Here is a 14,437-nt window from a genome sequence, read left to right on the forward strand (position 1 = left end):
CAAAAACACAGGAAGTAGCGGTAAGCAGTGAGAAAAAACATTGAATAAATTTTTGTACTACTAATATATTTTTTTCAATATTTTTTTATTCAGTGAGTAATAAACACTAAACTATTAATAATTTCTAGATCATTCTTGTAAACTTGGACTGATATTTCTTGGGAGACAAAGGGTTAATATAATGGGATGGAAATGGACCAATCACAATTATTCTTCCAATAGTATCTGGGCAAAACAGTGACTCCTCCTGCAGGCAATAGACTAAAGAAACACTTGCAGGGCCTTCAGTGGCTGGAACGAAGGCCCGTCCAATTCAACTCAATGTGGGAATGAGTTTGAGATTGACAGTTGTCTTAGCCAATCATATTTCACTGAGTTATGGGAGGGATCATATCATGACATCTTCCGGGCCTTCACGAATACCCTGTGAGAACGGCAGCATCACAAAACGAGCTGGACGCCTCTATTTGGACACTTCAGGGGGTGTCTGAAAGAAGGAGAAGAAAGAGAAAGACACGAGAACCGGAGCTCCATCCATCTGTAGTTGCTGAACAGTGGCTTATGATTATTAAAGAAATATATGAAGTAAGTGAATGTCAGATTCGCTTCCTTTAGTTTTTGTTTTTTTTTGTTTTTGTTTTTTAAATAAATGTCATGATAGCAAGCAATTGGTCTAGTGAAGGCCCAGGGTCCAGCTCCACAGTTCGCCACTGATAAACGGACATAGCTAACCCGCGAGCAAATAGGAAGTGTTCATGGGGGCACTTTCAGCTCCATCAACTCTGGTTCCAATTGACTTTACATTGAAAAACTGTGGACCCTCTCTCTGTGACTGCTGCAGTGAGCCTCATCATTTTGGTTTTAAAATATTCGTTTTAACCCACTCTACATGATCTTGGCATTTTTATTTTGCTGTTTTGAATGTAAATAAATTCCTAATATGGACCTTGCTCCAAATTCGCCCCTATAACTTCCAGCATTGTGAGCTTCATTTGACTGGAGTCGAACGCTATGGGTGACTTACTTAACTCGCTTAGTCCATTTCTTTATACAGTCTATGATCTCTACCTATGTCACCAACATAATTTAACAAAATAAAGGTGCTGTAATTATTTTTATTAGCATAAACATTAGGGCTGGAACGATATCCAAATCTCTATTTTCAAGATATGCATCTCACGGTACAATTTTTACAGCAATATTTTGGAGAGGCTAATATAATTGTAGATAGGAGACTTTTTTGCTTTTAAAATACCTTGACAAGATTTTGGTGTGAATTATTTCCGTCATAATCCCAAGAATTCAACTAAAAAATTAATTTCTTCATGTTGTCTGTGCTGAAATAAATCATGGGATATGTAGTTACCGATGCGTATAAGCTGTTGCTACTGTAACAAAATGCATTTAAGCAAAGGAACTTGTAATTCGATATATTGTGACAGCCCACACCATTATTGTGAGACTTTTGACAATACGACATCATGATATTTTGGTTATTTTAACATCCCTAATAAACATCATTTATAAATTCAGTTTAGGCCCTTGTTAACATTATGCAGGTAATAGCTGTGGAATTACCTCTAATTATGTTGCATGTGCTGCTAGGAAGTAAAAGGATGAACTTCAACATTTTAAAAACAGATTTAAACAGAATTTTAAAGGTGCACTGTGTAACATTTCTAGTGGACGGTCCAGAGCCTGATGTCTCCATAGAAATGTTATTGCTTTGTCTAGAATGTTCCATAGTATTGATTAAACTTACTTATCATGAGGGAGACCAACAGGTTAAAACACTACGCTGCATTACAATTCAGATCTGTGGAGAGTCGCAGCCATTCACAGAAGGAATTATAGTATTTTTTAGCAAGAGAAACACTCATAATGAATAAATGCTAGATGAAAGTATTTAAAATCATACCATGGAACATTTCCGGCAAAGCAATAACATCTGTATGGAGACAAGCAGGTGACGGACGGTCCACCAGAGAAGTTGCACAGTGCACCTTTAAATATAATGATGTTAAATATGTTTGAGTAAAGTATATATTCTAACCTCTCAAACGTGCATAAAGCTAAACTTAAACCTCACTAAATAAAGACAGATCTTAAAAAGGCCATGCACAATGCTTTGTTTGTCATTACAGAGCAATGCGCCGCTGGTCAGAGCCGTACTCCTTATGTTTAATCACTGCTTTCCATACTGATGTTGGGGCAGCTGGCATTAATTCACTTCACTTAATAAGACTATGCAGCCTCAGTGTGTGCAGAGGTGGATGATATATTGTCTACAAGATGTTACAGAAATTGTTGATTTAAAGTTAGGCCAATCCTAAAACTATATTGTAAAATGAAATTGCCTTCTTAAAAAAGGTATTTCATAGAGTGCAAACTTGTACGAAAGACTTAAAACTTAACATTCTTAATATTTATGAGATTAATATGTATCAAATTTGTATTTTTATGTATGAAATTCTTTATAATTCAACTACGATCCCCAAACATTTCACATTTGACTTTAAAACCAAAGTAGAGATTCATAGATGCAATACTCGTCAAAATCTTAATTTTCATGTTCCAAAATGTGTCACATCAAGAACTCAGTTTTGCCGACCATACAGAGGCTGTAAAATGTGGAGTAAGTTTTCACATTTGATTGGTGATGGCATTAGAGGTGTTGTTTAAAAAGAGCTTGAGGAAATGTTTGATATTTCATGATAATATTTGATAATCATTCAGTTGTGGATGTTTCATTGTATTTTAACCCATGTTTGAATCAAATGAATTTAACCCAAGGTGTGTAAATGCAATTTGTTTTTGTTTTTCTATGCACAGCAATAATGTTCAATTTTTTATGTATTCATAAGGTGGAGGCTTTAATATAAGTCGTTTTGGGGGGTTTAGCCTCTTCCTCTTTTAATCTAGTGTGTTGTTTTTTTTGTTTTTTTTTATTGTTACGTTAAATATGTGCAAAATAAATACAGTAAATTAAAAAATTTTATTAAAAAAGGTGATATTTTACATATTTTATATTTTGCACTGTGTAACACTATGGGGGGGGCTGAAATTATCCAAATGATTCTAATGAAGATGTGAGGAGTTTAAAAACACAGTGGAGCAATTTCGGTATTACTACATGACATCACAATGTAGAACAGTCTCTTCAGTTTGAGAGAAGAACTCAACCTAAATGTGCAGGGTTTTTGTGAATGCGTGACATGTGAATGAAACAAAACACAACTCCAGGTATGTTTTTGATGAGCAAACATAAACATTTTAACATAGATCAGAAAATAGAGTAATATGAGCAATTTAAAGGTGTGTTAGACCATGTTAAAAGGTCTAATATCCAGCAGCTATCATTATCACTTCCTTTATTTTTGTTCTAAGGCTAATCCTGCTAATGTAATCATCAATATATTCTCATGCGCCATTATGTCTCATTAGCCAACCCTTGATGTCATTTGGCAATTGACTCCACTACCGACAAGACATTATCCAACAGAGACCAGCGTCCAAAAACACGAGCTAGAAGTGTCAAAAATATGTCTTCTTTCTTTATACAAACATGTCATTTTGGTCCCGAGAGGCTTTGAGATGTTGTAGGAAACTGGGACGGTACAAGCTGCAAGGTAATTACAGCCAAATTGAGGGCGTATGGTAATCTATGAGGTCAAATGCAATTCCACGTACACATTGTCGCGTTAATTAAAAGTGTAAACAATCAGGATCGTGCAGCGTAAAACCAAATAATTCTTACATTAAAAGTACAAAAATATAATTTATTTTTCGTCAGGTCCACTTTTTGCATAATAGATTAAGGCTGAGAGATTAACTGAATCGTAATAGAGACTGGATCGCTTCAGATAGTCTGTGATCAGCGAGGGGCTTTTTATAGTTTGTCAGTAAGAGTGTGAAAAGTTAACTGCTGAAAACATGAATACACTGTTCTCTTAAAAGTTTTTGTGGTAAAGAGGGGCTGTGGGTGAGTTTGTAGTAAATTGAAGCAACATAGTTTGAGGAAAACAATCACAATCAGCCCTACATACTGACCCAAAAATGTAGGCGGACCTTATTGTCTTATATTTATTTGTCTAAGATACCAGAAAAAAAATTAGGGTTAAAACTGAGAACAAGAAAAGAACATTAAAGCCATAAGTGATGTTGAACGGCCCTCACCCAGTGCACACCGCGCCAGCAATGCAGCACCCCACAAATGCGGCGCCCCACATTAACCCCAATATCCGTAAACAACAACCATAAGTAGCTCAAACCCTAACTCTAGGCCCGACCCTAAACATAACCCTAACCTTAAACCTAACCCTAGTTGTAACCCTAACCATAGCCCCAACCCCAACTCTAACCCTAGTCCTTACCCTAATTCTAACTCCTCACCTAATCCTGTCATTTTTCTAAATTTTTGCACGTGTTGATAAAAAAATAAATAAATAAATCAAAGATGGCGGACTTTCAGTTTGGCCAATGAGGCCAACACACCAGAAAAATTACACAGTGCACCTTTATATGTTTTTAAATGTTTTTGCACCCCTGCTGGCCAAACTTGACCAATGCCCCATGTCAGTAATATATGTTTTTGCTGCCCATTCACTTCCATTCATTTTAGCAGTGATAAATTAAATATGGCCCAGGCCTTGGACGTGGGGTTACTGGGATACTGCTGTTCATGCCAGGGGCGACCGAAAGGACAAAGCTGCACCACGTCCACTCGCATTCGCCCTTGCACTCATCGTTGCTCATGCTCCTCATCAGGGCACGGCCTAATTATTATATGCCACATTTTCCAGCCTTATTGTTAATGCATGCATAGCCTATATCCAGAATAAAGCTATGAATCCTACACATGTGCATGTAACAACTGATTAGTACTGCAAGATTAATCGTAATCTTAATCAACATTAGAATAGATGCAATTAGCAAATTACAAAATCTGCAATTTCTGAAGTACCATCATTTCCTCCACAAACAAAATTTCCTGTCTTCTTCTGCATAAAAACTGCTAAGCATGCAACTTAGTACAAATAATACATAGTTTGCCAGTTCTTATTTTCTGGTCAATTCTTGTGGACATGTTTAAAATGTTTCAGTTTTTTTATGTGTTTGTTTGTGTGTTAATGTGCAAGTGGATAAATGGTAAGAATTGTGCAATATTGACAAAGCTGACAAAATATTGCAAATGTGTGTTTTGGGGGGAAAAAAGCAAACTTAGTGGAAAGATACTGAACTAAAAGATTCTGCAGCACAAACAGCTGCCAGGATTTTTGTTTATTTTTCTTTTTGCTTTAAGTCTCTTTTCCAGATACGACAAAAAGTGAGGCAAGATGATGAAAATCGTGAGTCTGCGCTTCTCAGTCTTTGTCCTTCGAGGTGCAAGGAAATAACAAAAGTATTGAGGAAAAATGTTGAAGAAACTGTTCTGAAAAACTGGCGCTGAAATAAAACTATAAATACTTAATGGATGTCCATAAAAAAGGCAAGAGGTCGGATGAAAAAAGAGTCACCTGCCAATGGAAAAGCACTGTGTGGGGGTTGTCTGTGGCCCTAGGCTGGTTTTGGCTGCAGGCAAAGCTGAAATAAAAAACACAAGGTCAATTTGTTCAGTGTAAACAAAATTTGGAGCTGTATTCCGCATTGTTAGAACATTAAAACAGTCGCAGCAAAAACCTTAACCCATTTGCCCTTCAGTTTGACAGCCATTTTCAAATATTTAGACTTTTTAGAAAGATTAAACCTAAAATTTCACAGCTTGCATCATAGCATTCCCTACAATCCTTCCGAGACTTAGCCCCAGATGTCCGACTTCTAAGATTTTGAGATATTATTGAGAATTCCAAGTATAAAAGCAGTACAAATATCATAAGTCCTTCTGAAATTCCCTTAAGGTGGAGCAGACTTCAAAAATTGTGTGGTTTTTTTTCCCCTTTGTCGCCAGTAAGATAAGATAAAAAGTCAAAATGTGAAGCGGTATAAAAGGTTTTTCAGCTTTTAAATCACAATGTTAAAGGTCACAATTAGCAAATCAGAGACTGTTATTTTTAAAGGTGCACAATGCAACTTTTCCATTGGGGGTTTGTCACCTCCTTATTTCTATGGATAAGTCATTGCTCTGCATAGAATGACATTAAACAGTTCCACCTTACATTCATGAAATTACAGGTGGCATTTTGACTGTGAGTGGGGATGTCTCTCTACAAATCTGACAAGTAACTTCGTCTGGTTTGGTCTCCATGGAAATAGAAAGGTTTAATACAATACTGTGGAACATTCTAGATAAAGAAATAACATCTCTATTTAGATGATGACGGATCCTCCACCAGAAAATGTACACAATTATTGGCGAAAAAAAAAAAAAAGAGTAATCACAAATCCAACCACAATTTCAATTACAATCACAAACAGATTTTCTTCTCAAAAAATCATGCAAACAATTTTCTGAAAAACAAAATATAGGATTATATAAGATAGAGAAGACAATCCTGCCTTTATATGGGACGATACTTTTTAAGTCAGTACATCAGACATCTTCAATACAAATCATACAGTTTACCTACATTTGTTCGATTTGTGTCCCTGTCCCTTTAAGGCTGCACTGTGTAACTTTTCTGGTGGTTTGCCATCTGCTTATCTCCATGGTGATGTTGTTGCTTTGTGTGGGATGTTCCACAGTATGGCATTAAGCAAATATATCTTGTATTTATTCAACTACGGGTGTTTTTACTTCTCAAAAACAGCTAAAACATGTATTATTACCATGAGCGGACCCACTACTCCACAGATCTGACCTGTAACTTGGCCTGGTGATCTGGTGATGTGGCCGTCTTGTCTCCATGGAGATAGTTAAATTCAAGGATTTGAGATAAAAAACAATAACATTTACATGGAGTCAAGCAGGTGGTGAACCCTCTACCACAAAAGTTATATCGTGCAACTTTAAAATCAGCTCTCTTAACGGACTCCTGATTCAGAAACAGTAATTGCAAATCTAACCACAATTTCAATTCCAAAAAAAAAAAATCACTAACAGTTTTTTTTTTTTTTTTCCCTCAAAATCGTGCCGCTCTAATCTGGACGCAGGCCTAACATTGTGAAAAGACCTCGGGCGTGGAGCTCCAGACCACAGCAGGGACAAGATGATGGGAATAAGAGAAAATGAAAAACTATTTGGGGTTTGCTGTGAGGGGAGGGCGAGACCACACAGAAACAGAGCTGTGGTTCAATAATTTCATTCGAACACAGAGACGAACAGTGAGAGAGTGAAAGCTACTTCTCATCTGAGACTCATTATAAACAGATTCTTTCATTGCTAAATGCCAGTAAAGCCAAAGAACAAACTTCAGAACAAACTACCACTCAAAAGTTTGGACTCATCCTCCCGTTCAATGTTTTTTTTTTTCTAAATATTTACTAATTTCTACATTTGATATACATACAGATGAAGTAAGGTGGCTGGAATTATGTAGCAATAAAAAAAAAGCTGTTGTTTTTTTATATTTCATAACCAAATCCTCAAATGACCACCTTTTGCTTCGTATGTGGTGTATTATATTTTGAATAAAGGCCCCATTTTCTGACACAATTGTAAAAGTAATAATTACTAAGATATTAACAATAAACCAGGCCAACAAATATGCAATCTGACAGTTTGTGGTGAATACCTCTGACGCCACTCCACAGCGTTAGTATTATTTCATTTCATTTACATTAAGTTAATTACAGCATATAAATTCATTTAATTCCTTTAATTAGACTTATATTCTAATTTAGATGCACACATTTTATTTAATATAAGTCTGAATTATTTACTTACACTTGTTCTTTTTTTTTGTTTGCCAGACGGAGGACCTTTGGCACAGACCATCCACGCCAAACAAAGGCGGGAGCACTATTTAGTTTGTTTTACTAAGTTAGTTTGTCTACTTTGTTTAAGGTCACTTTATTATCACTTATTATTTTCTGTATTAAACTTAATTGCCTTCTTGTTACTTTAATGATTTAGTGTAATTACCCCTTCTTGTGTTCAGTTTTAGTTGGTCTTCATGTATTTAAACAACCCTGTTCTTTGTCTGGTTGGGTTAGTTTTGTTCTTACCGGAGTTGGGTCTGACTTTTTAATGATTTACCTAATTTGTGCCTCTGTTAAATTACATCCTTTTTTTGACTTAATTAAATGTATCCTTACTTTTATACCTTGTGTTTGCCTTTCTGATTGGTCCACTACACAGTTAAACAGCAAATCTTGTTTTTCCATGTATTTGAGCAAAATTTGTCCTGACCCCTACATCAGGAAGTGCGCCATTAGCATGCTCATTTTTGTAAGCATTATCGTCACAGCAAAACACGCTCTGGTCTCTGACAGTTGTGAAAATTGCTTATAAACTCATTGTTGTGAATAATTAGGATGGCAAGAATGCATAAAGTGAGGAAGTGAAGCGTAACTTCGGACCATTGCAAACTGTTTAAAATGGACTAGTTCAGTTTTTCACATTTGAAAGCGCCTTTAAGAGAAAATTAATAAAGCTACAAATCTACAAATCTACAATGAAAGATATAATAGCTATTGGTTGTTTTAAGACATTTCAGACTACTGGGAATGATGGTTTCTGAAGCAAAAAACCAAATTGACCTTGTGTTTTTCATTTCATTTTTCATTTTATGTTTCATGTGGATAGACCCAGTAATTACGGAAATATTAACCATAAACCAGTAAAACAAATCTTCAATCTGACAGCTAAAAACTAAATTCCACCATAGATTTCCTGACCTGTCCTCCTGCTCCATTTTAAACCATAAGGATCTGTGTTGTATGTTGGAGAAACTCAACCTATAAATTTTCATAGTTTTATTATCCATTGCAGAATTTCCTGTAAATAATAGCTATCAAGGTTGTCCCTGATACGTATGATTTGTATAAATAATGAAATAAAGTAATAAAAATGGCAAATCCCAATAGAGGCTTATAGCTCAAAACTGCTGCCAAGGTTTCCTAAATTGAGTTAAACAGATATGGGAATTCCCTGTAATGGATAGTGCTGTTCTGTTTTCTTTTTATTAGCCTGTGAATATATTAATACTTTAATCAGTGCATTTGAAATCTAATCTAAATGTTTCTGTGATTTTAAATACATGTCTGATTTTATAAATTACAATGATAGTTAGAAAAGCCAGAGACCTTCTAACAGAGCAATTTGTGGTTTAAATTACACTAAATTAAACTAAATTACAAAGCATAAACACAAATAAGTTAATACTGTTTAGACAAATTGTTGGATCTGAAATGCAACCATTTTCAACCTAAACTAATTTATCACAAACCAAATGAGGCTGCTTTGGTAATCCACAAGTTGAGAGTGGTTATTATACTGAGTAGAACAAGATATTTTATTTATTATGTTAATTTTTGTTTATTTTTATATGATATACTTATTTTTGTTTATTTATTTTTATTTATTTATTTATTTTTTCATCTTTAGTGTATTTTTTTCTTCTATCTATTTTATTTATTATATTTTATTTTTTATTATTATTATTATTATTTTTTTTTTATTAATCATTTTATTTATTACTTATTATTTTATTTTATTTATGTATTTGTTTATTTTTACTTTTTAGTAATTTGGATGCTTTGATTTAGCAAAAACTGAACCATTTGCAAAAAATTTATAAAAAAAATAATATCCATGGGTAGAACATGTATAAAGAAGTGGACTAAAGGAGTGCAACGTCACCCAAAGCGTTCAGTTCCAGTCAAATGAAGCACATCGAGGGTAGCTGTTATAAGGTGAATTTCTAGCTGAGTTTAATATTAGGAATGGAAATGTATTTATGGATAAATTAGTGAAATAAAAGCTCACTGCAGCAGTTTCAGCGTGAAAGGGATGACAATTCGAATCACCCCCCATGCTCAACTATGCCCATTTTATCTACAGTCTATGGTGGAGCCTTACTTCAGATGTCTTTAAAATAAACACGATCCGGAAAAATATGTCAGATATAACCTTGGCATTTCAAATCTTGGCAAAGTGATGAAGACTTTAGCCCAGGCATTTCAAACTTCCCCGACACTGCAAGACTCATAAAGACTCATCCCTCACTGGGACCGAATGCCAAGAAACCAGAAAAACTACAACAAAGCTACAGCTGAAAAATGACTGGATGAAACCGATAATGCTGAGCTAAAACATTTTTCAGAGATATTAATCTTCCGCAAAAAAATAATCACACATTTCATAAACAAAGTGTGTGAGTCGGGCGACGCAATACTAACTGTTTATTTTAATACAGAAAGAAATATGTATACATGAAAATCTAAACCACCAAAGTTGTGAAACTGTGCACCACAAACATGTCAAAGCAAGTGAGAAACAAAGAGTGACACCTAGTGGGCATATCGTATTTTACAATCAACACTGAACATCTTAGTTTGTAAAATGTACAGTAGCAGTATTGATACTTTGCAATGACATCATGCTGGGGGTGTTCTACATGTGTGTGTATGACGAACTGTTCATCAGTTACCAGAGGTGGGACAAAGTCATCGTTTTGCAAGTCTCAAGTAAGTCTCAAGTCTTTGACCTCAAGTCCAAGTCAAGTCCAAAGTCAAAGACAGGCAAGTCCAAGTCAAGTCTCAAGTCACTGACCCATACGTCCAAGTCAAGTCCAAGTCGTCTGCTTTGAGCTTCATTTCAAGTCTTTAAACCAAAATATAGCTTAGATTTTTGCCATTTATATGAATTTCGAACTAAATTGTACTTAAAATGTCAGGAGTATTTATATAAGCATTGTAGACATTAATTTTTCTTTTTTTAAATGTCTTGACAAATTATTACGGTCAAAACAGAAAGAGTTAAAATTTAAGAGTGCTTAATAACAGTTAATTTGTTAACCGGTCTAAGCATCAAGTCTTCTCAAGTCACAGGGTTCAAGTCCGACTCAAGTCCCAAGTCACTGACCTTCAAGTTGAGTCTCAAGTCTTTGTCTGTTTTAACAAGTCAAGTCTCAAGTCTGACTTGAGTCCAAGTCACAACATGCAAGTCCCCACCTCTGTCATTTACTATGGAGACACAACGTACACAATGACAAACACTGCCAAAAAAGTTTTAAGACTGAAAAAACCTGATAACTCAATAAAAATAAAAATAAAAAAATACAAAATTGATTTAAACAGCACATTTTCATAAACCTGTGACCGATAGGAGCGTTTATGGAGCACAAATACGAGCGTTTTAATAGCACAAATCAGCTCTCAGTTCCAGCTAAAGCTATTTCTTATGGTCCGACTGTATTAAATCAAAGCTCAGTTTAAGTCTAACTTGAGCAAAAGAGCTTCAGATAGAGCAGTGCCTATAGTTAGCAACACCCCCGGGAAATTCTGACGACATCAGCTGCAAGGTATCAATACAACTTCGAGCATTTTGTGTTTGAGCCCAGTTTTGTCCTGATGTGGACTTGGTTGGGTCCTCCTGGTGGTTGTAGTCAAGGTTTAGTCCTAGTTTAGTCCCAATTATGATGCATATTTGCAAGTCTGAGTGCAGTTAGAAATGTTCTTGAGCAGAAATAAATACCTATATTGTGCCCAAAACCAGATGTTTGAATTTGTTCATTTCTCATAAGTTAACATTTAATATAAGGCAACCACACCAGGAGAGCCTAGCAACCTTTAAAAATAAATCTATAACACATGTTTTGGAAATCGGCGCAACAATCTATAGACAAAGCCAATAATGAATCTCAAAAATCAATATCCAGAGTCCAAACTACAGTAAAGTCATGATAAACTAGGTCTGAGTAACGAAAGTAGTATTACATTTCTCATGCACTTTTACTTAACAACAGAGTAAAGATTCTGTCTTTCAGATTTATGCCAAATAATTTCTTTACGAATATGCAAACCCAACATTTAAGTTTATGCAAATCATCAATTGCAACGTAAAGTAATTCATTCAAAATCTACCATGTCTGCTTGTTACATTCTCATCAATTTGAAGATTTCGATGATTATACAAATAACCTTTTTAGACAATTTAGTATAATTCTCAGCACAAAATAAGTGTTGTTTCTTTAATATTATCATGTAGGGATACTACTACTTCTGACAAAGATCAAGACCATTTTAAAATATTCAGGAAAAGTCAAATTTTATCTGGATTTTACAGGATTGATAACCGCTCAAATGAGTATCCAGGTTCGATACAAGTTTGAAAATTGATTTGTGTTTAGGTATCTTTCTTTTATGACAACTCTATTGTAAAGATGATGCAAAACCCAACTACTATGATAAGAATAATTTTAAGCAAGGCCTCAAGCAAAAAGTCGTCAACAACAAAACACACTAGAGAACTGAAACTGCTTTGAAAAATTGTATAAGCGATTGGCGATGAAAGCAAAACACAAAATGCCATTCTTCACAGTGGCACAATTATAAAATAAAAATGAGTGACTGACCAGCTTGTTCTCCTGCAGGTAGAGTCTCTGGAGTTTGGGGCAGCCTTTAGCGAGGGCCTCCATGCCTTCGTCTGTGATACTGTAGCACTGACCCAGGTGGATGTCCTTTAGCTCTCCACAATGCTCTCCCAGCTGAAACAAAAATACAAAACATTTCAGATTAAGAGCAACTCCAAGATAAATCCTGCATTTTTGAATTTACGCTTGAATAAAAAAAAAAATAGAACAGCAAATCTTTAATGCACTGTGCCCCCAAAGCCATAATGCTTTCCCAGTTCACACAAATGTTGTTTAAAATTGTTTCAGACCTTACTGTTAAAATGCAAAAACAATTACATATTTTAGAATAAAGGTTTGAAAACAGCATATAAATTAAATGTTTTGGTACTTTTTACTTTCTGTGGGAATTATGCCACAAATACTTTTATTGTTAAATGAGCTAGTCATAGTTTTTCTTTTAGAATATTAACAGCACCTTTGAGATATATCTATATATATTTATGACTGAGAACTTTGAACTTTGTTGCTACTTTGATAACATTACATGAAGGTTTCGTTAAAGTTATTATGTCAGTAAATTTTGCAGTAATTGTGCAAGGGATTGTGTTGTAATTCCTAGTAAAATAAAATGTGTTAAGAACTTTATATGTAATAAATCAGTGTAATAAAAGCTTTGTAAAGAACAAACCTTTTTCAATGCCTCGTCAGTCAGCTTGTCTTGATTGCCAACATGGACTTTCACCAGCAGAGGGCAGTGTGTGGCCAGAGATGAGAGCGAGGCGTCCCCCAGCTGTTTGCAGCGGTATGCGGTGTACTTTTGGAGACCCGGACAGTGCGAGGCCAAAGTGGAGACGCCGTTGTCATGAACCCGTCTGCAGTCCGAAATATTGATCTCTGTCACGTTATGTCTACGTGATGCAATCTTCACCAAGAGTTCATCATTTACCTGAGAAACAAGAGAAAATGGCTTAAGACAGCAACTAGGAAAAAAGTGTGTTATAATGTGACAAATAAATACAAGATTTAAAGTGCTATATTATGCTATTTCATATCTATGTCATAATAATAATGTCATTAAAAACACTCCTCACATATGTTTAACACACAACCCTGCATATTTAGACTGAGTTCTCTCAAGCTGGAAACATTCCACTTTGTCATGTCATGTGTTAATACAGGAAGTGCTCCACTGTGTTTTTAAACTCCATACACCTTAACCATAATCATCTGGATCATTTCAGTCCTGGAACTGCCCATCTATACTAAACTAAAAGGTAAAAGGTAGCTGTAAACTTGAAAAGTACTGCTTCATGACATCACAAGGTGGAACAGAGTGTTTTCCGCTTGAGAGAAGAACTCAGCCTAAATATGTAAGAGTATTTTGAGCTTTGGAGATGTAGCTAGACTAATAATAAAGGATTACTCATACATGTGTGAATGAAACAGAACAACTCTGGTTATGAGTTGATCAGGAAACAACAATCTAACCGTACTTAAAGCTCAAGAGGCCCTTTAAACATACCATGCCCTACTGACCACATTTAACCTGCGGTGTTGTGGGTATGGATGCACTCACTTGTTGTAGGCCACTGAGGTCAATTTGCTTCCAGAACTGAAAGTCTAAGCAGAGGTCACGCCAGTATTTGCACACGAGCGAGGCACACAGACAGCGCTCCTTCACCGTCAAGTGGGACAGCACCTGGAGAGATAAACAAAGCAGGTGAATCCATGCGGTACACTCTGTCGGATTTACAAACAGACAAAACAGTAATTGAGATTTAAACTTCTTCAAGCATTAAAGGGACAGTGTTACTTACATTTTCTGATCCATGTTATAATGTTGTTTTCTCATCAAAGACATACCTGAAGTTGTGTTTTGCTTTGTTTCATTCACACGTTTACAAACAAATCCTGCATATTTAGGCTGTGTTCTCTCAAACCGAAATCACTCCACCTTGAGATGTCATGTGGAAATCCAAGAA

At 35.4% G+C, this 14,437-nt stretch overlaps 1 protein-coding gene across 1 annotated transcript in view; it reads right to left on the reverse strand.

The window, feature by feature from the left end:
- Window positions 1-14,422, reverse strand: part of LOC110172105 (F-box and leucine-rich repeat protein 17) — a 542,271-nt gene extending 527,849 nt beyond the window's left edge. Inside the window, exons 1-4 of the mRNA XM_055161948.1 lie at window positions 14,410-14,422; window positions 14,032-14,195; window positions 13,144-13,401; window positions 12,456-12,587 (exon numbers count right to left, since the gene is read on the reverse strand). Of these exons, the coding sequence (XP_055017923.1) occupies window positions 12,456-12,587; window positions 13,144-13,401; window positions 14,032-14,195; window positions 14,410-14,422 (567 nt within the window). The remainder of the gene's footprint in view (window positions 1-12,455; window positions 12,588-13,143; window positions 13,402-14,031; window positions 14,196-14,409) is intronic.
- Window positions 14,423-14,437: the final 15 nt, after the last annotated feature.

The sequence above is a fragment of the Boleophthalmus pectinirostris genome, unplaced genomic scaffold, assembly GCF_026225935.1.
Source record: "Boleophthalmus pectinirostris isolate CB_2022bp ecotype Guang Dong unplaced genomic scaffold, ASM2622593v1 HiC_scaffold_4, whole genome shotgun sequence".
NCBI lineage: Eukaryota > Metazoa > Chordata > Actinopteri > Gobiiformes > Gobiidae > Boleophthalmus > Boleophthalmus pectinirostris.